The sequence below is a fragment of the Zootoca vivipara genome, chromosome 6, assembly GCF_965207765.1.
Source record: "Zootoca vivipara chromosome 6, rZooViv2.hap1.1, whole genome shotgun sequence".
NCBI classification, from domain to species: domain Eukaryota; kingdom Metazoa; phylum Chordata; class Lepidosauria; order Squamata; family Lacertidae; genus Zootoca; species Zootoca vivipara.
In genome coordinates this window covers 93,352,305-93,375,888 of record NC_142589.1, presented here as the reverse complement: position 1 = coordinate 93,375,888, position 23,584 = coordinate 93,352,305, and the positions used below count along the sequence as shown (strand labels likewise).

At 46.6% G+C, this 23,584-nt stretch overlaps 1 protein-coding gene across 4 annotated transcripts in view; it reads left to right on the top strand.

Annotated features, from left to right (window-relative positions):
- Positions 1 to 23,584, top strand: part of ARHGAP45 (Rho GTPase activating protein 45) — a 57,214-nt gene that overhangs the window by 24,513 nt on the left and 9,117 nt on the right. For 2 of the 4 annotated variants that reach the window (XM_035119327.3, XM_035119326.3), the window contains exons 8-19: positions 2,428 to 2,492; positions 4,528 to 4,638; positions 5,927 to 6,007; positions 8,207 to 8,395; positions 9,969 to 10,106; positions 12,379 to 12,569; positions 14,115 to 14,257; positions 16,521 to 16,610; positions 16,798 to 16,890; positions 17,597 to 17,760; positions 18,045 to 18,233; positions 22,680 to 22,817. In XM_035119327.3, coding sequence (XP_034975218.3) covers positions 2,428 to 2,492; positions 4,528 to 4,638; positions 5,927 to 6,007; positions 8,207 to 8,395; positions 9,969 to 10,106; positions 12,379 to 12,569; positions 14,115 to 14,257; positions 16,521 to 16,610; positions 16,798 to 16,890; positions 17,597 to 17,760; positions 18,045 to 18,233; positions 22,680 to 22,817 — 1,592 coding nt within the window. The remainder of the gene's footprint in view (positions 1 to 2,427; positions 2,493 to 4,527; positions 4,639 to 5,926; positions 6,008 to 8,206; positions 8,396 to 9,968; positions 10,107 to 12,378; positions 12,570 to 14,114; positions 14,258 to 16,520; positions 16,611 to 16,797; positions 16,891 to 17,596; positions 17,761 to 18,044; positions 18,234 to 22,679; positions 22,818 to 23,584) is intronic. The other 2 variants (XM_035119329.3, XM_035119330.3) reach the window with 2 other exon arrangements.

Here is a 23,584-nt window from a genome sequence, read left to right as displayed (position 1 = left end):
AATGCACTTTTCGACGATATTCTAATTTTCGAGTTTCACCTGTATAAGATAAAAAAAACCAAATAAAATAAAACCTATGTACAGCAACAGTGTTTTGTGTTGTGTAGGCTCCTATGATGCAAGTCATGGGCCCCGCCTGCTATCCTGCTCCCTAAAATATCACTGGTTTGCTCCTTTCTATTTATAGGCTGCCTACATTCTGCAGGTGCAAATGGCTTTAGATACCTTTTAGGTCCATCAATGACCATATAGCATAGATTCAACACAAAAACAGTGACCATTTGTTGTTGACAAAGGACAGCTGGACCTATAAAGGGCCCCATTACCTTCAGTAGCTGAGGGCCTCACCAAACCTAAATCCGGCCCTTGTCGTGGAGGAATGCTTTTTAATTTATTGATTGCATTTATACCTCTGGTCCCCCCACCCTGCAGTTAAGACTCTTACCCGAGGTCATCCAATTTCCCATTTCTGAATGGGAGGATTCGAATCTGAGACTCCAGAGATTCTAACTTTTAAGATGCCCGAATACACAGAATTTGCAGGTTTAGCACAAGAGAGCAAGAAGAATATGTATTTAAAGAAGAGTGGGCAACGTTTATTGAATACAGTGGTGCCTCGCTAGACGAATGCCCTGTTAGACAAATGTTTCGCTATACGAATAGGTTTTGAGATTGGAGGTTGCCTCGCAAGACGATGAGGTTTTCTATGGCCGCCGCTTCGTCTTGCGAAGCGTGGCCATAGAAACCTCCGATCACAAAACCTACAGGGCATTCCTCTAGCGAAAGGGGAACCAGCTGTAGCGTGGAAAGAAGGCAAGGGAAGATGAGCTGTCGGCGCCTCTCAGCTGATCTTCTTTTGCCTTCTTCCCGCGCTGCAGCTGGTTCCCCTTTGTGTTCTGCTGGTCTCTGCCGGTTGCCGCGAACAGTGAGGGGCAACCGGCAGAGACCAGCGGAACACTAGCGTGGGAAGAAGGGGGGGAGAAGCAGAGGAACGATCCGTTCCTCCGCCTTTCCCCCACCCCACCTGTCACACAGCCGGGGGACAGAGCCAAAGTTTGGCGGCCGCTGCTTGAAGCCCTGGCAAGCAGCGCCCGCTGCACTTCGGCTCCATCCCCCGGTGCCGAAGCACGGCGGGCGCTGCTTAACAAGCCCCGGCAAGCAGCACCTGTCGGCTGTGTTGGGGGGGGGGGAAGCGGAGGAACGATCCCCTGCCGCCTGGCACACAGCTCTCTTGGCTAGGGAAGGCAGGCTTTAATGCTTTGATGGTGTTTCCTGCTCGGCAGGGGGTTGGGCTGGATGGCCGTTGTGGTCTCTTCTAACTCTATGATTCTATGATTCCCCGCCGCCAGTCCCCCGGAGCCCATAGGAACGCATTGATTAAGTTTCAATGCATTCCTATGGGAAACCGCAACTCGCTAGACGAATTTTTCGTAGGACGAATTGAGTCCTGGAACGAATTAAATTCGTCTAGCGAGGCACCACTGTACTGTATATGGAGAATAACTGTACACAGCTGAACAAGCTCAAGATAAATTCAACAGTGTAATAATAATAATAATAATAATAATAATAATAATAATAATAATAATAATAATAATAATTTATTCATACCCCGCCCATCTGGCCGGGTTCCCCCAGCCACTCTGGGCGGCTTCCAACAAAATATTAAAATACAGAAATCCATCAAATATTAAAAGCTTCTCTAAACATTCCATCAACGATGGAATGATGTAAAAATGGAAAACTTGGGCGTGAGTGATTATAGTAAAATATGCAGGAAAGGAAGAAATGCAAAATGAACCGTGGAAGGAGAAGAAGGGAAGCCGCTGGATATCTAAAAGTTTGCGAAATGTTTATTTTGATTGCAAAATTGAAAATCGAATGAAATTATTTTTTAAAAAATTTTTCTTTGGTTTTCATATCAACGTTTTGCAGTTATATACAATATAGAACATAAAAACAAGATTGCAAGGGATCTCCTGGACTTCCTTCCTCTCCTTTGTGGGTCCTATTGCTAATCATTTCTTTCTGCATCTTTTATAATAACCCAAATCTTTTACATCTCCATTGTGTCCAAAATTCACCATTCACCTACAAGTGTTATTCTGGCCCTGCTAACAGTTTAAACTGTTTCCAATGGGTTTTTTTTTTTTAAGGTAAATTATAAATTCCCCCCATTCCTTATTTTGATCTTCCTGATTTCTGATTCTTCCGGTCATTTTTGCCAATTCAGCATAGTCCATCAACTTAATCTGCCATCCTTTTCTGAAAATTATTTTTAAAAGAATCTTGGACTCCCAGGTCCTAGTCTGAAACAATAACCCAGGGAAGGGGAAATCTAGAGTTTGCAAGAAAGGTTTTTAAAAATATATATATACAGTATATTTATTTTTAAAAATACACTCTCTTTTCCCTCCCTCTGCCCAGAAATGGAGTTTGCCAAGGGTCTTCAGAAGATGGTCAATTCCTGCAAACAGACCATCAGCCAGGAGGTAAGACCGCCATCCCATAATGCAGTGGGGTGTAACCATTTCTGAATTTATTTATACCTGTTATCTCACCACTCCTCCAAAGCCCAACCTTTTCTTTTGGGGGTGGGGGCCGGGGAAGCAGATTTGTTGCAACCGACAATTCCACGTTCTGAATTTGGCCCCCCCCAAAAAAAAAGTACCCACGAACTGGGAGGGCAAACTTGCTGATGCTCTGGTGGCGGTTGGAATAATTCAATCCAGTTCACACCTGGCTGTAAATTTACCCAACTTTCCTTTCTCGAATCGGCGCAAAATGCAGCCATCTTTGGAAATCAACTGAAGTGTAGGTGGGTTCCCATGAGGCAAGACACAGCGATAACAGCAAGAACCTTCATTGAACTACCTAATTGGGAAACCAGGGCAAAGCTTATATACATTTCCGGAAGCCTGGGCCACTCCCACTCCCGACGTGATTGGCTGTCTAAACTCCCAAGCTGCGAATCACGACGCGGAGTTCAAAGGCCGGTGGCAAAGGCGCAAATCCTAAAACGTCCTGTGATTGGACGTCATGTATCAAATCAGGAGCTCAGAATCCTTAGTCCGGACTCAAACTCAAGCAAACAGAGACCCCGGAATACATAACACCAACACTTTATTTTGTCAACGGCTTGGGGAAAAGTTGGGCATCTTTAGCCTGGAAAAGAGGAGATATGAGAGCTATCTTCAACTATATTAAGGCTTACCTTCCAAGTCCCGGACTGCAGAATCTGGGACCGTCGACGTAACTTCCGGTATCGCTTTGCCCTTCTATGGGCACCAAAAATGGCGGCCGCCGGCTTCAAAAGTAGCTTCTACGCATGACCGGAAGTGCGTTGACGCAACTTCCGGTGTCGCCCCGCCCATCTATGGGCACAAAAAATGGCCGCCGCTGACACCGGAAGCCGCGTCTACGCACTTCCGGTCATGCGTAGATGTGACTTTTGAAGCCGGCAGCGGCCATTTTTTGTGCCCATAGAAAGGGGAAAAAATGGCTGCCGGCAGGAGAAAATAACGGAGAAAAATGGGAGACGAAGTGATACGGGGGACCACCGGGAAAAGGTAAGTAAAAACGGGGGGTTTCCCGGGGAAAACGGGGTACTTGGCAGCTATGTATTAAGGGCTGTCTCAGGGAACAGGGAGCAAGCTTGTTTTCTCCTGCTTCCGGTGGGTAGGACTCAAACCCGCGGCTTTGAGCTACAAGAAAGGCGATTCCTTCCATACACCAGGGAAAAAACTTTCTGATCATAAGTGCTATTTGACAGTGGAACGGTCTCCCTCGGGAGGTTGTAGAGGCTCAAGGTTTTTAAAGCAGAGGCTGGGTGACCATCTGTCACGGATGCTTTCATTGAGATTCCTACGTTCCCGGGGGTTGGGATGGATGACCCGTGGGTCCCTTCCCACTCTAAGATACTATGGTTCTATGATAATACTCTTTGGAATTCATGCCGCTGGGTTTGTGTTGAAGAAACAGTGTGGTGGCTTAACAATATAGTCCCTGAGACATTTTAAATCAGAAATAGGTTTCTCTGTTGCCTAGTCTCCCTCTAGAACCTGTTCACATCCCGCAGCCTGGAGAGGTGAAACCGAAGGATACTGACCTCAGCTGAAATAAAGTTTCACATTGTCTTTTGCTGTGCAAGTGGGAATCATAAAGCACCTGAGAGGTTGAGGAAAGAGGGATGCTCTGAAAGATTTTAAATTTGGTGTAAAAATATCTTTACAGCGATTAGCATGAGCAGTTAGGTGAGGTAGATATGTTTTAAGATGGATATTGGAACATTAGCTATTTGCTTTAACTATGAATTCATCAATTGCCTAGTTCTAGTCTTTTCACATAAATGACTTCTATGGTGCTAAGCGATACAAGATTTATCCGTTTCGGTCGGCACTGGGCACTGCTTAAGTTTTGGGGCAACTCCATGACAACAGGGCCAAAGGACCTGGTGTTTTGTCTGCCTTCTGGTCCAGTCCTTTTTGCTCCCTGCACAAACTGACCCCCGTTTTCCCTGCTTTTCAGCCTTTCATGCCCTTTTTCTCCATCTACTCCCTGGCACTGGAACAAGACGCCGAGTATGGGATCAACTCCCAGCAAGCGGCCATCACTTTGCGGTCGGAAACATTCCTGCAGGTAAGAGATGAGCTGGTGGAAAGAGCATGTTCCCTGTTCTTTCATTATCCCCCCCCCCCAGCATTATATATATTTTTATTACGTTCTAATAAAAGAAATTTACAGAATATTCCGATACAACAACAACAAAAACCAGCGAGATATATCAACTTATACAAATACATAACCACCTTCTCCCCCCTCCCCCACCCCCTGTTTCCCCCATTGGACTTCCTGTCAATTCCTGATGTATGTCCTATATTTGAAAAAAAAAAGTACATAACTTGGTAAGAATCTCTATATCTATTGTCTAATACATTGTTATCTCCTAGCGCATCACGGTAAGAAGTTGAAGTTTGTCCTAAATCGTCCATTCTCCAAGGTCAATCAAAAGCTTGCATAGACAATGAACCTTTGCACATATACCTTGTATCTATCCCATTTTTCTGTAAATTTCTCCGTTGACTATCCCATTTTTCTGTAAATTTCTCCGTTGACTTGCCTCTCAAGCAATTTGTTAAGTATGCCATTTCTACTAATTCCTGCATTTTACCCTGCCAGTCAATTACTGTAGGAACCTCCTGTTCCTTCCATCCCTTAGCCACCAGTAATCTGGCCGCCGCTGTTGCATAAAGAAAAATTTCCTTCGCTGAGCTCGCAATGTCCTTTCCTACCATACTGAACAAGAAAGCCTCTGGTCTTTTAAGAAACGTGATACCCAACATTTTCTTCAATTCATCATATATTAGGCCCCCAAATGCTTTAATCTTCCCGCAAGTCCACCAAATATGATATAAATCGGCGTTACTCCCTCCCACACCTCCAACATACATTCGATAAATTTTTATAGATCTTTGACAATCTGGCGGGGGTTAAATACCATCGATGTTGTAATTTCATCATATTTTCCTTAATGTTGTAACTCGCGGTGAAATTCATATTTACTTTAACATATGGTAATTAAACAGCAAAATAAATAAACATAAAGTAAATAAACAGCAAAAACAAAAGCACCAAACTTAATCCGTTCCAGAATTCCGTTTGACTTCCAAAATGTTTGAAAACCAAGGTGCAGCTTCTGATTGGTGCAGGCGCCCCAGAAACAATAGCCGACAGCCGCGTCGGATGTCTGGCTTCCGAAAAACGTTCGAAAACCGAAACACTCACTTCTGGGTTTTCAGTGTTTGAGAACCAAGGCATTTGAGAACCAAGGTACCACTGTATCGCAATGTTGAAAACCAGAAATCGCCCAGTTACAGCCAAAGGACTTAGCCACTCCTCATCCCTCCCTGTTATTTTTCCTCTTCAGCCGTTGGCAGCCAGGCGCCTTGAGCACGAGAAGCGTCGGAAAGAGGTCAAGGAGCAGTGGCACCGGGCTCAGCGGAAACTGGTGAGGATCTGGGGCTCGGGGGGCATTCCCACATTGCAGGGGGTTGCACATAGACCTTCCAACATAGCTGTGTACTCCAAATGCATGGCGTCTTGAGTTTTGATTTTTTCCTTCTCCCTCCCTGATCCACTTTCCTTTCATGCCTTATCTGTTATTATTTAAAACCTTGCAGAATATTTTAAAAGAAAAGAAACAAATGCCTGCAGTGGGGAATAATAGGGCCGGCACTGAAAGTAAAACATAAATGAAAATTAAGAGTTGTTGGGGGGGGGGTAGAAGAAGAAGAAGGGGGAGATGGGGCAGGTTTTTCTTGCAGGTCTCTATCTGCTGAGCAGTGGGAGATACAATCCTAGAATTGTAGAGTTTTGAAAGCACCCCATGTGTCACTTTTTTCCCAAGATGATGAGGAACCCTTGAGTACTCTTTAGATTCCATCAGTCAAACAGCTATAAATCCACCTAACAGTTCCCTCGTTCCATCCACATTTTACCAGCTTCCTCGTAAGAATATCATGGGGGAGTTTGTCATAAGCCTTGCTGAAATCAAGATACGCTACATCCACAGCATTCCCCTGATCCACTAGGCTTGTAACTCCATCGAAAAAAGAAAGGAAATTCGTCCAGCATGACTTGTTTTCGAGAAACCCATGCTGGGCCTTAGCGATCACAGCCTCCTTTTCTACGTGCTCACAGACCAGCTGTTTAATTTGGGGTCACCTGCCAAGTTAACGAGCATCCTTTGTCCAAGTCGTCTATACAGTGGTGCCTCGCTAGACGAATTTAATTCATTCCACGGGTCTTTTCTTATAACGAAAAATTAGTCTAGTGAATCCCATAGGAATGCATTGAATTTTTTTAGAATTTTTTTTTGCCCATAGGAACGCATTAATTGAATTTCAATGCATTCCTATGGGAAACCGCGATTCGCTAGACAAATTTTTTGTAAAACGAATTCGTCTAGCGAGGCAACCTCCACTAGAAAAAAACCTTTCGTTAAGCGGAAATTTCGTTAAGCAGGGCATTCGTTAAGCGAGGCACCACTGTAAAGGCATTGAACAACGTTACCACTTTTCCCCAAGATGGTGAGAAACCATTAGTGAGCAGTCTCCGGGTTCGGTCAGTCAAGCAGTTGCAAATTCACCCAACAGTTCCCTCGTTCAACCCACATTTTACCAACTCCATAATAATAATAATAATAATAATAATAATAATAATAATAATAATAAATTTATTATTTATACCCCGCCCATCTGGCTGGATTTCTCTAGCCACTCTGGGCAGCTCCCAACAGAAAATTAAAAACACAATAAAACATCAAACATTAAAAGCTTCCCTAAACAGGGCTGCCTTCAGATCCCTTTTTAAAGTCAGATAGTTGTTTATCTCCTTGACATCTGATAGGAGGGCGTTCCACAGGGCGGGCACCACCACCGAGAAGGCCCTCTGCCTGGTTCTCTGTAGCTTCAATTCTCACAGGGAGGGAACCGCCAGAAGGCCCTCGGAGCTGGACCCCCATGTACGGGCTGGACGATGGGGGTGGAGACGCTCCTTCAGAGAATATCCGGGGGGACTTTGTCGCAAGCCTTACTGGAATCAAGACATACTATGTCCCTGGCGTTCCCCCCATCTCGTAACTCTGGATACTGACAAACTTGAACGTGTCCAGAAGAGGGCAACCAAAATGGTCAAAGGCCTGGAAACGATGCCTTATGAGGAACGACTTAGGGAGCTGGGTATGTTTAGCCTGGAGAAGAGAAGGTTAAGGGGTGATATGATAGCCATGTCAAATATATAAAAGGATGTCATATAGAGGAGGGAGGGAGGTTGTTTTCTGCTGCTCCAGAGAAGCGGACACGGAGCAATGGATTCAAACTACAAGAAAGAAGATTCCACCTAAACATTAGGAAGAACTTCCTGACAGTAAGAGCTGTTCGGCAGTGGAATTTGCTGCCAAGGAGTGTGGTGGAGTCTCCTTCTTTGGAGGTCTTTAAGCAGAGGCTTGACAGCCATATGTCAAGAATGCTTTGATGGTGTTTCCTGCTTGGCAGGGGGTTGGACTGGATGGCCCTTGTGGTCTCTTCCAACTCTAGGATTCTATGATTCTAACTCTTATCGAAAAAGAACGCAACGAGATTTGTTTGGGATGTGGCATGTTTTTGGGGAACGATGCAGGGTCTTAGCTTGTGTGCCCCCCAAACAGCAAGAGGCCGAGAGCAACCTGAGAAAAGCTCGCCAGATGTACATGCAGCGCTCGGAGGAGTCCGAAAAGGCCAAGCATGTGATGGTGAAAGCGGAAGAGGAACAGCTGGGGTCCAGCACAGGCAGTAGCACTGCTGCCACTAAAGCCCTGGACAAGAAGAGGCGACTCGAGGAGGAAGCCAGAAACAAGGTGGGTCAGAGAGTGGGGAAGGGGGGAAGGGGCCCTTGAAATGAGGGTCACGAATCTGTGCAGGGGAGGCTGACGGGCAAAGGTCCAATTTGCTGTCCTTCAGAACCACAAAGACGGGAACCTGTGTTCCTTTTTTCTTTTAAAGAAAAGTTTCCATTTATGCTTTTCAGGTTCATGCATTTCATTAGTTTTGCAATCAATTTGTCATTTCAAAACCTGACTTCCTCCCCGCCCCCTTTCTGCGGTTCCTTAAAATTGTTTTTTTAAATATCTCCTGCGTATCCAAATTCGTTTCACCTGCTCATTTAATTATCTGCTGTAAATATATACTCTTATGAAAACTGCAGGTTATTACAGTGGTGCCTCGCTTAACGAATGCCCTGCTTAACGAAATTTCCGCTTAACGAAAGGATTTTTCGAGCGGAGGTTGCCCCGCTAGACGAATTCGTTTTATGAAAAATTCGTCTAGCGAATCGCGGTTTCCCATAGGAATGCATTGAAATTCAATTAATGCGTTCCTATGGGCAAAAAAAAATCCAAAAAAAATCAATGCATTCCTATGGGATTCGCTAGACGAATTTTTCGTTATAAGAAAAGACCCGTGGAACGAATTAAATTTGTCTAGCGAGGCACCACTGTACGATAATCCGATTCCTGCTAACGTTTGTATCTGTTTCCAATTTTTCTATAAATATTATTCGATAAGCCATTTCCATACTTTTATAAACAGTTTGTTATCTTGATTTCTTGTTGTTGTAGTAAGTTTTGCCATTTCTGCATATTCCATTGGAAGGTGGGCTCTGCCGTTCTCAACTCAAAACATTATACAGTGGTACCTTGGTTCTCAAACTTAATCTGTTCCGGAAGTCCATTCCCAAACCAAAGCGTTCCAAAACCAAGGTGCGCTTTCCCATAGAAAGTAATGCAAAATGGATTAATCCGTTCCGGACTTTTAAAAACAACCCCTAAAACGGCAATTGAACATGAATTTTACCATCTAACGGGACCATTTATACATAAAATGAAAGCAATAATCAATGTAAATGTACTATGAAATAAATAAGACAGTATTGTAGATGAGGAAAATGAAATTTTAATTTTTTCCTTCCCTGCACTGATGATAGGATGGGGGGCTTTTATCCATTTCCGCAGTCACAAAAAGTAGCTGAATTGGGTTCCACACAGTCACAAAACAAATGAATCGAAAAAGCGTCAAAACCGAAAATGCAAAACAAAGAGCAAAAACAAAAACGCCAAACTTAATCCGTTCCGGAAGTCAGTTTGACTTCCGAAATGTTTGGAAACCAAGGCATGGCTTCTGATTGACAGCTGCATCGGATGCTCGGCTTCCAAAACTCGTTTGAAAACCGGAACACTTAAAAGCAAAGTGTTTGAGAACCAAGGTGTTAGAGAACCAAGGTACCGTTGTATCCTTTTCTCGTAGGGGACTTGCTCCAGAAGCTTAAATCATTAGGGATGCCCCCTTTTTTTAGCTGAAATAACAGGGGGCTCCTGTCCTCGCTGCCCATCCCCTGCCTCTATTGGCAACGCTAACCCTCCTTGCCCGCTCCAGGCCGACGAGGCGATGGCGACTTACCGCACGTGCATCGCCGACGCCAACACGCAGAAGCAGGAGCTGGAGGACACCAAAGTGACGGCCCTGCGGCAGCTCCACGAGGTGGTCAAGCAGAGCGACCAGATCATCAAATCGGTGGGTCTCTCGAGTGCTCGCCACAGCTGCCTTGCCGACCTCCTGGCTGGCGTGCTTCCAAACATCACTTTGCCACCACGAGGACTAGCAACTTGCTTTTTGTTTAAATGGCAACCTCAACACATTTGGTCACACTGTGAGCCTTGGAAGGGAGCCGTGGGTCATCTAGTCCAACCCCCTGCAAAGCATCCCCGGCGGACGGCCATCCCACCTCTGCTTAAAAACCTCCAAGGAAGGAGAGCCCACCCCCTCCCGAGGGAGACCATTCCACTGTTGATAATGTTCCTTGCAAACCACCACAGAGGTTTTCCTGCCATTGAGTGCTATATGAATCTTGTTTGATGAAACAAAATCATCCTTGTGCCAAGCAATCTTCCCACTTGCTGATAACCCCTGAGTCGTCCCCTCTCCACCCATTGCCCTCCACACCGTACTCCCTAGAATAAATGCCTGGCAGAGATTCTCCTTTCTTCCTATAGACATAAAAACTTAAGGCTATCGTCACACAGTCCCCCACTGCGTAATACCCTGGATTTCCACGAACTGAAACCCTGCAGGCTAAGGGAAGAGGCAAGCTTAGTAGATGTGTGGGGTGGAGAGGGGAAGCTCTGGGTGTTACTGGGAGGGGTCAGTGAGCAGGGGTGCAGTCCCTATTTGATATGTAATGTTAATATTATATATAAACGCCACTGGAGATAGCTCAGTCAGTAGAGCAGGAGACTCTCAATCTCAGGGTCGTGAGTTCGAGCCCCACATTGGGAAAGAGATTCCTGTGTTTCAGGGGGTGAGACTAGAAGACCCTCAGGGTCCCTTCCACAATGCCTTGATGCTGATCCATTATGTGCTGCAAGCAGGGGGTGGGGAGGCACTTTCCTGAGGGTAAAAGCCCTTCGACAGTAGACTCTATCGGAAGGCAGTGGGCTTTCCTTCGCTGGGCGTTCTTAAGCCGAGGTGGGTCAAGGAGCCTTCAGCCAAGATTCCCGCCACGCAGGGGGTTGGACTAGATGAACACTGGAGGTCCCTCCCAACTTGACAATTCTACAAGACTCCAGAGAGCCCAAAATAATTTGGGCTGGGCAGACAAAATACGCCTGATGCAATGCAATTGCTTTCCTGTGTTCTATCTTGAACTGGCGAAGAATCCTGCATTGCCCACAGACTATAACGTTCACAGAAAACTGCACAGGAGTTGAGATCCTGGAGTTTTGTGTCGTTGTTTTTTGTAGCAATAAAACAGCCAAGCCTTCTGTGCTCACGTTGAATGGTGGTGTACACATAGCCTTTAGAATTGCCCCGCTTAAATATATGTACAGTGGTACCTCGCAAGACGAATGCCTCGCGCAACAAAAAAAACTCGCAAGACGAAAGCGTTTTGTGATGTTTTTGGTGACTCGCAAGATGAAGTTTTCTATGGCTGTGCTTCGCAAGACAAATGTTTTTGGCGGTTTTTGTTTTGTTTTGGCCGCACTTCGCAAGATGAAATTATCGCAAGACGAAGTGACTCGCGGAACGAATTAATTTCGTCCTGCGAGGCACCACTGTGTGTGTGTGTGTGTGTGTGTGTGTGTGTGTGTGTGTGTATTATAATAAGGTAAATAGGGCTGAAGTGATTTCACCCCTGCTAGCCTTGCTCCCAGGAAAATCAGAGGATTTCTATATCAGGTTCCTATTGGAAGACCGGTCAAATGCCAGAACACTAGCAGTGGCAAAGTTTTTATCGGTGGTCACAAGAACTAATGTTTCCTATTCCGAATTTGAGTAAGATGTCTGAGTGGTTTGAGGGAGGGGTGTCCCAGCTGTGTATTGCTTGGTAACGAATTGATGGGTCTATGGACCGTAATAAAGATTGTTGTTATAATAAGGTAAATTGGATTTGTCTTCTTGCTGGAACATGAATTATGCAAAGGCGATGGCTTGCAGCTCTGCACTTCCAACGATTTTGCTGCGGGTCGGATCAGAGGCGTAGCGTGGGTTGCCAGTGCCCGGGGCCTTGGGGAGGGGAGGGAGACAGATGGATTACGCATGCGCACTGCGACCACAGAGCTAAGAAAATAAGAGTCGTTCCGGCGTCTGATGAGGTCCCTTCCCGGTTCGTTTTCAACAGAAGCACATAGCTGTGTCAGCGCAGCACCGGGTGTCAAAATCCGGTGCCCCTAGAGGTTCTGCGTCCTTGTGGGTGCCCCCTCCCCACGCTACGCCACTGGGATGGATCAGACCTCCTGCCTCCTTTCCTCTGACGTGTGTTCCTCCTTTTTCCGTCTCTGCGTTCCAGGCCACCATCTCCTTCTTCCAAACCATGCACATGCAGACAGCCCCCCTGCCCGTCTACTTCCAGACGCTGTGTGAGAGCAGCAAACTCTACGACCCCGGGCAGCAGTACGCGTCGCACGTCAAGCAGCTGCAGCGGGGGGACGAGCCCGAGACGCAGTACGACTTTGAGCCCTACGTCTCCAACAACAGCTGGTGGGTGCTCCCGGATTTGAATCCTGCCCCTACCCCTCCTGCGGCCCTTTCCAATTCTCGAGGAAAGGTGCTCGGGAAGGTCAGAGGCAGAGCAACTGCTCGGCATGCAGAAGGCCCTGGGTTCAATCCCCCACGGCGTTTCTGGGAAGATTGGATAGCTCAGTAGATGGAACGTGATACTCTTGATCTCGGGGTTGCAGGTTCGAGCCCCACGTTGGGCAAAAAAAATCCAGCCTTGCAGGAGGTCAGACTAGACGACCCATGGGGATCCATCCAACTCTTCAATTCTATGATTTTAAAGGACTGTGCTTGTGTTCTGCTAGAGCAAGGAACTTGACTCACATTGCTAAGCTTTGCAGCTGTAGCGTTCAATAATAATAATAATAATAATTTATTATTATTATTATTATTATTATTATTATTATTATTATTATTATTTATACCCTACCCATCTGGCTGGGTTTCCCCAGCCACCCTGGGCAGCTCCCAACAGAATAATAATAATAATAATAATAATAATAATAATAATAATAATAAAGCAATAAAACATCAAACATAAAAACTTCCCTGAACAGGGCTGCCTTCAGATGCCTTCTAAAAGTCAGGTAGTTGTTTATTTCCTTGACATCTGAAGGGAGGGCGTTTCACAGGGCGGGCGCCACCACCAAGAAGGCCCTCTGCCTGGTTCCCTGTAACCTTGCAGGGAGGGAACCGCCAGAAGGCCCTCGGAGCTGGACCTCAGTGTCCGGGATGGACGATGGGGGTGGAGACGCTCCTTCAGGGATATTGGGCCGTTTAGGGCTTTCAAGGTCAGCACCAACACTTTGACTTGTCCTTGGAAACGTCCTGGGAGCCAATGTAGGTCTTTCAGGACTGGTGTTATATGGTCTCGGCGGCCGCTCCCAGTCCCCAGTCTAGCTGCCGCATTCTGGATTAGTTGTAGTTTCCGGGTCACCTTCAAAGGTAGCCCCACAGAGACTGCATTGCAGTAGTCCAAGCGGGAGATAACCAGAGCATGCACCACTCTGGCCAGACAGTCTGCGGGCAGGGAGGGTCTCATCCTGCGTAGCAGTTGGAGCTGGGAGACAGCCGCCCTGGACACAAAATTGACCTGCGCCTCCATGGACAGTTTAAATCTTTGTCATTGGGCACTTTTGATAGAAATCTCCTGTTTGTCTTGCTGGCCGAGAAACTAAGGTCATAGGAGCTGCCTTTTACTGAGGCTTTGTGCACATCGTACAGGAATAGCTCCATCAGCAGAGTGTGACGCCCTTCATCTCAGGGTCATGGGTTCGAGTCTCATGTTGGGCAAAAGATTCCTGACTTGCAGGGGGTTGGACTAGATGACTCTCGGGGCCCCATCCAGTTCTGCAATTCTATGATTCCAGGAAGGCTCCTGCCTGAAACTCTGGCAAGCCTCTGCCCGTCAGTTGTAGATGATACCGAGCTAGAATTTCTCCCCAAGTGGGTGGCCCTGCCAATTTTGGCAACGGGTTGGGTTCGACGGACTCTTCCAAGCTTTCTGAGGGTCTCCGGTCCCCATAGGTCTCCGCTGGCCCGGGCGAGAAAAAGCAGCTTCACCACCGGCGATTTCCCGGCAGCAAGCGGATCTGAAGCGTTTGGCAAAGAGGCAGCGGCTTCGGAGGGCGAGGGAGCGCAGAGCCGGCCGGCCAACCCCGAGCGACGAGGTGAGTCTTCTTTTGCACTCACGGCCCTCGATAAAAGCTGCACATACATCCCTGGGTTTTGCAGTCAGGGCAAATTCGGCAAGATTGCAGCTCGTGCAAGAAACTCTTAGAGGAGCTTCCATGGCTGCAGGCAGTCTACCCCCTTTTGCAACACCTGCAGGGAGGAAATGGCAAGCAAGGCCTCCTGAATCTTCCAAAGGAATAAAATAAATTGGTTATATTTTAGCTGCCTTCCTCGCTGCTTGGCAGGGGGTTGGACTGGATAGCCCTTGTGGTCTCTTCCATCTCTATGATTCTATGATTCTACGTCCCCCAGGCAAGGTACAGTCACAACTGAAATTATCTAACCCCCACTGCAAATGAGGTTTATTATCAAAATTTGCAGACTTCACACTGTTTGCAAGGAGCAAGTAAAAGTAGCATGTTCGGCTGAATTTCCGGGGTGCTCTTAAAACATCTGTTGCATTGAGCTATTTCCATTGGCTTGTTCCTTGCAAACAGCTGAAATTTGCAATGGGGGTTGGAGAATTTCGATTGCGGCTGCACAAAATGCCAGAGAAGCAGCTCAGTGCTGTGAAACAGAAAAATAACAGGAGATAAAGTTAAAAGCAATGGAGTGTAGACAACTCTGGCATGCAGCAAGCTTTCGACTCCCCACGTTGCCCCAGGACGTTTGTGAAAATGGAATGCAGCCCCCAGGAATTAAAAGAAAATTCTTGCCCGCCCTTGCTGTAAATCACACAGAGATGCGACAGGCACCCTCCTTTCAAAAGCAGGCAGTCCTGCTCGACCTCAAACGCAAAGGAATGATCTGATTGCATTGCCTGCGGAAGTGCGCCTGCGAGGCAAATTGAAAGGAAACAGAGATGGAGTCATGCAGGGTAGCAGCGGGTAAACTCCCTTTATGAGCAGGAACTCAGAGGCACACCAGCAACCCTCCCATTACTGCGCAAACACATTTTCATGCCTGCACGAAGCTTAGGTTGAAACAATTTCATTTAGCAAACATCTGTTTGGCTCTGAACGGTAGCTGAAACCTCTTATCGATTTTAAAAAGAGAAACAATCACTGCAAAAATCACTGTTTATTTTATTTAGTGAGCAAATGTTAAATGTTTAGATTGTGAGCTAAAAAAATGTCCTTGTCTAAAATACAGACGCAGTTGTATGCAATTTGGGTTATAAATATTGCTGCTGGGTGAGCAAAAAGTCACTAGTTTTGTTGGAATAAAATGGCTGAGTTACAAATGTAACTTTCTACAGTGGTACCTTGGTTCTCAAACTTATTCCGTTCCGGACATCCGTTCCAAAACCAAAGCGTTCCAAAACCAAAGCGTTCCAAAACCAAAGCGTTCCAAAACCAAGGTACGCTTTCCCATAGAACATAATGCAAAACGCTTTAATCCATTCCGGACTTTTAAAACAACCCCTAAAACAGCAATTTAACATGAATTTTACTATCTAACGCAGGCGTCCCCAAACTGCGGCCCTCCAGGTGTTTTGGCCTACAACTCCCATGATCCCTAGCTAACAGGACCAGTGGTCGGGGAAGATGGGAATTGTAGTCCAAAACATCTGGAGGGCCGAAGTTTGGGGGTGCCTGATCTAACGAGACCACTGATCCATAAAATGAAAGCAATAATCAATGTACTGTACTATAAAATAAATAAGACAGTACTGGAGATGATAAAATGTAAAATTATTATTATTTTCTTACTTGCACTGATGATAGTTCATTGTTTGGATGGGGGGCTTTCATCCATTTCCGCACAGTCACAAAAACAAATGAATTGAGAAAGCCTCAAAAACAAAAGCGCAAAAAAAACCCCAACAACAGCAAAAACAAAAGCGCCAAACTTAATCCGTTCCGGAAGTCTGTTTGACCCCGGAAACAATTGGACATTCGGCTTCCGAAAAACATTCGGAAACCAGAACACTTACTTCTAGGTTTTTGACATTTGAGAGCCAAGGCATTTGAGAACCAAGGTACCCCTGTATATGGAAGAAAGAATAAAATATTAGTATTATTATTTATTTTTTAAAAAAACTATTTGAAAAATACACATAGGCATCAATTAAAACGCTTGGATATAGATATAGATTTATATGAAAACAATTACATACACATGAGTCTATGTTATATATAAAATGCACACCAACTTTCCAATTCCTGAAAGGGACAGTCTCTCAAAGGCAGGGAATTTTGTTGCGCCCAACTCAAAACTACCCGGTAACGAAACCGTGCCCTGTAATTGGCTCCTCAGGTGGGCGGGGCCACCAGGTGCACAAATCGTGGCCGACGGCTATTGCGGAGACAAAGGGCAGCCTCGAATCCGGTCCCACCACGAGCTCAGGTAGCGTCAAAGAGTTTTGACGGGGCCCTGGGGGGTCATCCAGCCCAACCCCCCACAATGCAAGAATCCTGGCCCACACGTTGGGTGGGCTTGAACCATCAACCTCCCTAGCCGGGTGCGAGTGTGTGCGCCGTACAAAAGTTGGCCTTGATCTCCCCTCCTGATGTCAGGTTTCCTTCTCGGGTAGGTGGGTTCCCCCAGAAGTCCCAGGCGGTGCCGAGCAACGGGACATTGTCTCCCGGAGACGAGTCGGACGGAAATTCACCTTCCTTTGAGCAAAGTATGTCCCGGGATGGGAGAGGGGGCGGAAGGGCAGCCAGCTGTTGGCTGAGGGGTAGGGTGGGGGGGTCCGGCATGGAAGGGGGCGAGGAAGATGGCCAGTGGTCCCTAAGACGAGAAACGTAGCAGTGTGGAATAAGGGATTGCAGGGGTAAGGTATTGCCTGCTAGTGGCAGAATATATGCAATATAACACAGCCTTTGTCTTTGGGTCCCACTGCCACAGCGACACCTAGCGGCATAACATATTCATTGCGATACATCGTCATGCTAGCGGCCTCTAGGGGCAGAATATACACAATACAAAAAATGAACCGAAAAAGCCTCAAAAACGAAAATGAAAAATAAATAGCAAAAGCAAAAGTGCCAAACTCAATCTGTTCCGGAAGTCCGTTTGACTTCTGAAATGTTCGGAAACCAGGGCGCGGCTTCTGATTGGTGCAGGCGCTGCAGAAACAATAGCCGACAGCCGCATCGGACTCTTGGCTTCGGAAAAACCTTAGAAAACCGGAACACGTACTTCTGGGTTTTCGGCGTTTGGGTACCAAGGCGTTTGAAAACCAAGGCATTTGGGAACCAAGGCATTTGAGAACCAAAGTACCACTGTATATATTTACATTCAAGACGCTCGAACTGCTCTCTCATTTGCACCTTGAAAGCAGGACTTGGGGGCGGCTAAACTGGCCCTTTCCCCTCCCCGATTCCCAGGTATCGACGACATGACCCCAGAGATCTCGACGCCCACCGGCCCTTTCCGACACATGGGCCTATCAAAAGCTGCGCAGACCCACCGGCTAAGGAAGCTGCGGGCCCCTTCGAAATGCAGGGAGTGCAACAGCTACGTATATTTCCAGGGAGCTGAGTGCGAGGAGGTAGGAAGGGTCCCGAGTTGTGTTCCCGAGATCAGCCTTCTTTGTGGTCCAGCTCTCACTTCCATACATCACTACTGGGGAAACCAAAGCTTTAACTATACGGACCTTTGTTGGCAAGGGGGTGACTCTGCTTTTTAAGATGCTGTCTAGGTTTGTCATTGCTTTTCTCCCAAGAAGCAGGCGTCTTTTAATTTCGTGACTGCTGTCACCATCTGCAGTGATCAAGGAGCCCAAGAAAGCGAAATCTCTCACTGCCTCCATTTCTTCCCCTTCTATTTGCCCAGTGCTATCTAGCCTGCCACAAAAAGTGCTTGGAGACGCTGGCCATTCAGTGCGGGCACAAGAAGCTCCAGGGGAAGCTGCAGCTGTTCGGGAGGGACTTTGCCCAGCAGAGCCGCATCAGTTCGGACGGGGTGCCCTTCATCGTGAAAAAGTGCATCTGCGAGATCGAGAGGCGAGCGATGAAGACCAAGGTGAGCTCCGTGGACAGGGAGCAGGGTGGATTAAAAAAACCCAATGATTCAGATTTTTTCTGGGTTGCGGTCAGTGTGCTTCTCCGCAAGGAGGACCTTGCAAGAAATCTGTTCCGAGAGTGGCAGTGTTGTTGTTGTTTAGTTGTGTCCGACTCTTCAAGACCCCATGGACCAGAGCACTCCTGTCTTCCTCTGCCTCCCGCAGTTTGGTCAGACTCATGTTGGTGGCTTCGAGAACACTGTCCAACCATCTCGTCCTCTGCCGTCCCCTTCTCCTAGTGCCCTCAATCTTTCCCAACATCGGGGTCTTTTCCAGGGAGTCTTCTCTTCTCATGAGGTGGCCAAAGTATTGGAGCCTCAGCTTCAGGTTCTGTCCTTCCAGTGAGCACTCAGGGCTGATTTCCTTCAGAATGGATAGGTTTGATCTCCTTGCAGTCCATGGGACTCTCAAGAGAGGGGCAATAGTTACGCCTTTTTACAGAAGAAGCCTCCTCTCAGCTCGGCGATTTTGGAAACTGTCCAAACCAGCTCCCCACCCCCCAACACAGACAGGCCGAGCAGGTAAGAGGCAGATAGCTATTTATGTTGTTAGCTGTTGTGAAGATAATAAACAGAAGGTGGGTGCACCCACGAAATAAAGCCAGCCAGGTACTACTAGCCCCCAAGCAAGTTCAGCCTCCAAAATCAGTATCTGTACCTCTAGCCAACCATCTCCAAACATTTAGAATTCTAGCCTTCTCTTGCAGGACAAATGATTCAGATTTTATCTTGGTTGTGGTCAGTGCTTCTCTGAGAGAAGGACATTTCAAGGAATCTGTTGTGAGAGGGGACAGTAGTTAGACCTTTACTGCAGAAGCCTCCTCTCCACTTTTGGACATGAGAGACCAATTTCAAATCCAACCGTTTTGGCTAAAATGGTTGAGCGAGCAATGATTCCATCTGACTCACGGTTCATCCGCTTGATCCAACTCTTTCCCCAGGGGGCGAACCCACTGTTTACCTCTGGATCAGAGCAAAGTCAAGTGGGTTTCCCCTGGAATGACACTTATCCTGATTCAGAGCTGAGTAACGGGTTGGAAAGGCAAAACGTCCTGGACCTGTGCTTTTCCTTCTCTTTTCCCCCCCTTCAAATTATTTTTATTGATTTTATAAAAAACATAAACAAGGAAGAAGAAAAAAGGAAACTATATCCTTCACAAAAATTGAATATAGAAATAAAATCGCACACAAAAAGATAAGAAAAAAGAAGAATAAAAAAATAAAAAGAACAAAAACCTAGAAAATAACATCTTACTTCTTTAACACCGCAGACTTCCCTGATCTCCCCTTTCCCGAGTTCAAATCAAATCCCTCTTATGCAACTTTCATCATAACTCATCTATTAAACTTAAATTTCAACTCTTTATCTATTACTCTTAAACCAATTCTCTATTCTCATTCTTATTATTATTTACTTCTTTTTATATTTAATCCCCTTGGCCTATAATCCCCCCCAAAAAAATCTCTTTAGATTTAATAATCTTACATCTATCATGCTAAACTTCATATATTTAATCTTATTCACCCCTCCCTCCCTCTGGAATCTGGTTCCCCAGGCGTGTCAGCAAGCTCCTTAAAACATTCCAGTTCCAGACCATCTTATTCCATCCAATATTTACCAACTAACATACCCTTCATCCCACACCAGCTCTGGCCCATGCCAGCCCACACCATTCCATCACCATTCAGTGGTGCCACTCCAATTCCTTAAAGCAGGGGTTCCCAAACTAAGGCCCGGGGGCCAGATGCGGCCCAATCGCCTTCTAAATCCGGCCCGTGGATGGTCTGGGAATCAGCATGTTTTTACATGAGTAGAATGTGTCCTTTTATGTAAAATGCATCTCTGGGTTATTTGTGGGGCATAGGAATTCGTTAAAAAAAAAATTCAAACTATAGTCCGGCCCCCCACAAGGTCTGAGGGACAGTGGACCGGCCCCCTGCTGAAAAAGTTTGCTGACCCCTGCCTTAAACCATGCCCCCCACCATCCTCCCTTTTTTTGCCCCATATGCATAATTCACAATTTTCTCTCCCCCAATAACCAGTCCAATGCCTGGATTGTGCTTCCCCTCTCTTAGTGGGGGAGCACCCTTCCAGGCTGATTCTTCATTAACTGTCCAAGCCCTTCCATGGGTCTTGTTCTCCCTCTCTCACAGGTTGAGCAATGTCCCATGATCTTTCCTCTTCGAGAGCCCACTGTATTATACAAATGTTCTGTGCAGCCCCTCTCGCTGGTTGCACTAGGTTCCAGTCCTTCTGTTCCTCTTGTTGCTCTTCTTTTTTAAGCTTAATATAGTCCACACCTTCCTCATCCTTAGCTTGTAGTTCAAACTGTGTTGGGGAGTCAGATTATTCCCTTTTGCCTGATCGAAACTCATGTATCATTTCATAGATTTGCTCCAAAATAAATTGCAAACAGTCTGATTCTTCACAGGAAGCTGATGTTTTGTCTACTTCCATTTTAAGTCTCAAATTTCATGGGAAAGGCATGAGTTGCAGGACCTAAGATGGTGTTATTTCTTATATCCAAAATTCCCAACATACAGGTTATATCTGAACTGGTTCCAACTCTTATTTTTAACTCAATTTCTCACTTCCAAGTCCACTTACTCATGTTGTTCACAGTCTTGTTATTTTAACAGGTTTAACAATGTAGTTCAACAGTTCACAATAATACAAAGTTTCCTTTCCTTTGTGACGTCATAATGGCGGCTCGCCTAAGCCTGTCGGGTCTCGTTCCCAGCTTGCAGGAGGGTCTTTCTCAGATCCAAATTGTAATTTTTACAGGATTTCTACACACTCAATTTCTTCCCCTTGCCCTGCAGCAAGAAGGAAGATTCCAGTCCATTTTTTAGAGGAATTTAGTACTTCTTAACAAAAATCTTGGCTGCAGGCAAAGTAGTTGCCTCTCACACACTCGGTAGGGAGAGATCAACCTCCGTTCTTTTTAATCTCCTCACCTAGCCAAATTCTCGTCCAATCTCCCACAATTTACTCACATCTCAGTCCAAATCTTCTAATCTTTGAGGTATCTGCCGCTCAAGTACCTTCGGCTCGGAGCTTCGCGCCAGAGAGATAGCGAATTGACTCGAGGCTCCATCTCCCCTCAGTCTGCTCTCGGGGCTCTTAAAAAAAGAGCTTAGCGGGCAGCGAGGGAGACTTGAAGGAGCACCGCTGAGTCTCCACGTCCCCAGAAAGCCCGATCTGGGGTTTCTCCGGGGGGCCACCGCGCTCTGTGGCTCCCCCCCTCTAGCGCTAGGGTCCTCAGAGACTGAGGTCTCCCTCGCCGATTGGTAATGGCGACAGACCGGAAGTCCTTCTCTAGGTGACCTATGTGGTCTGACATCTACCTTCTTTCAGCCGATATTATCCTTTCATATAGGGGTAGCCAACACGGTACCCTGCAGATGCTACTGAATTATAACACTTCTGATCTCTGCCTATTGGCTCTGCTGGTGGGGTTGGGAGCCCAGCAACTTCTGGTGGCTGGCCCTGTGAACACCAATAGCCTGCCTTTCCTTCATCATGGAATTTGAGGCTACCATAGCATTCATGGGGCTCTTAGGCAAACTCTCATCAAATGGCAAAATATAATAATAATAATAATAATAATAATAATAATAATAATAATAATAATAATATATTCTTTATTCCCCGCCCATCTGGCTGGGTTTATTTATTGATTTACATTTATTTGTATGTCCGCATGCAGACAATCATCATCGTTGTTGTTGTTGTTAGTCGTTTAGTTGTGTCCGACTCTTTGTGACGCCATGGACCAGAGCACGCCAGGCACTCCTGTCTTCCACTGCCTCCCGCAGTTTGGTCAGACTCACGTTCGTAGCTTCGAGAACACTGTCCAACCATCTCGTCCTCTGCCGTCCCCTTCTCCTAGTGCCCTCCATCTTTCCCAACATCAGGGTCTTTTCCAGGGAGTCTTCTCTTCTCATGAGGTGGCCAAAGTATTGGAGCCTCAGCTTCAGGATCTGTCCTTCCAGTGAGCACTCACTTCCATACATCACTACTGGGAAAAGCAGGCGTCTTTTAATTTTGTGACTGCTGTCACCATCTGCAGTGATCAAGGAGCCCAAGAAAGTAAAATCTCTCACTGCCTCCATTTCTTCCCCTTCTATTTGCCAGGAGGTGATGGGACCAGTGGCCATGATCTTGGTTTTTTTGATGTTGAGCTTCAGACCATATTTTGCGCTCTCCTCTTTCACCCTCATTAAAAGGTTCTTTAATTCCTCCTCACTTTCTGCCATCAAGGTTTGTGTCATCTGCATATCTACGAACATCTGCACAATCATCATTATCCCATATTAAATTGCCACGCTGTTGCGATAAGTAAGTGGGTTTGGGGTTGCCGTTTGAGCACTTGGTCTCTAAAAGGTTTGCCACCACTGCTCTAGGGCATCTACCGAGTCAACGGCGTCAAGACCCGCGTGGAGAAGCTGTGCCAGGCCTTCGAGAATGGGAAAGAGCTGGTCGAGTTGTCCCAGGCCTATCCTCACGACATCAGCAACGTGCTGAAGCTGTACCTGCGGCAGGTGAGGCTCCCTGGGGCAGCGGGGGGACCTGGGGGGGGGTCTTTGGGTTGGAAGGTGGCAATATCGAGGGCTCCCTTCTCCAGGAAGGGAAGGAAGAAACGCTTGGTTTTATGAACACGGTGTCCGCGGGTTTGTAGAATCATAGAATTGTAGGGTTGGAATCCTGGACAGATGGCCACCCAACCTCTGCTTTGAAAACCTCCAAGGGAGGAGAATCAACCCCCGTCCATCCTGCGGCCGAACAGCTCTGATAGAGGGAAAGTTCTTCCTGATGTTTAGTCAGAATCTCCTTTCATAGAACCATAGAATTGTAGGGGGGGGGTCATCTGGTCCAGCCCCCTGCAAGCTGTCCCATACAGAAATCGAACCCATGACCTTGGTGTTTCAGGCACTACGCTCTTACTTGAACCTGTTGGTTCGGGTCCTACCCTCCAGAGCAGGAGAAAACAAGTTTGCTCCATCTTCCACGCCCATCTGGGCGGCTCTCGACAGAATATTAAAAGCAGGATGAGACATCAAACATTAAAAACTTCCCTGAACTGGGGTGCCTTCAGATGTCTTTTAAAAGTCTGATAGTTGTTTATTTCCTTGACATCTGATGCGAGGGCGTTCTACAGGGCGGGCGCCACCACCGAGAAGGCCCTCTACCTGGTTCCCTGTAACCTCGCTTCTCGCAGTGAGGGAACCGCCAGAAGGCCCTTGGAGATGGACCCCGGTGTCCGGGGTGGAGACGCTCTTTCAGGTATACAGGGCCGTTTAGGGCTTCC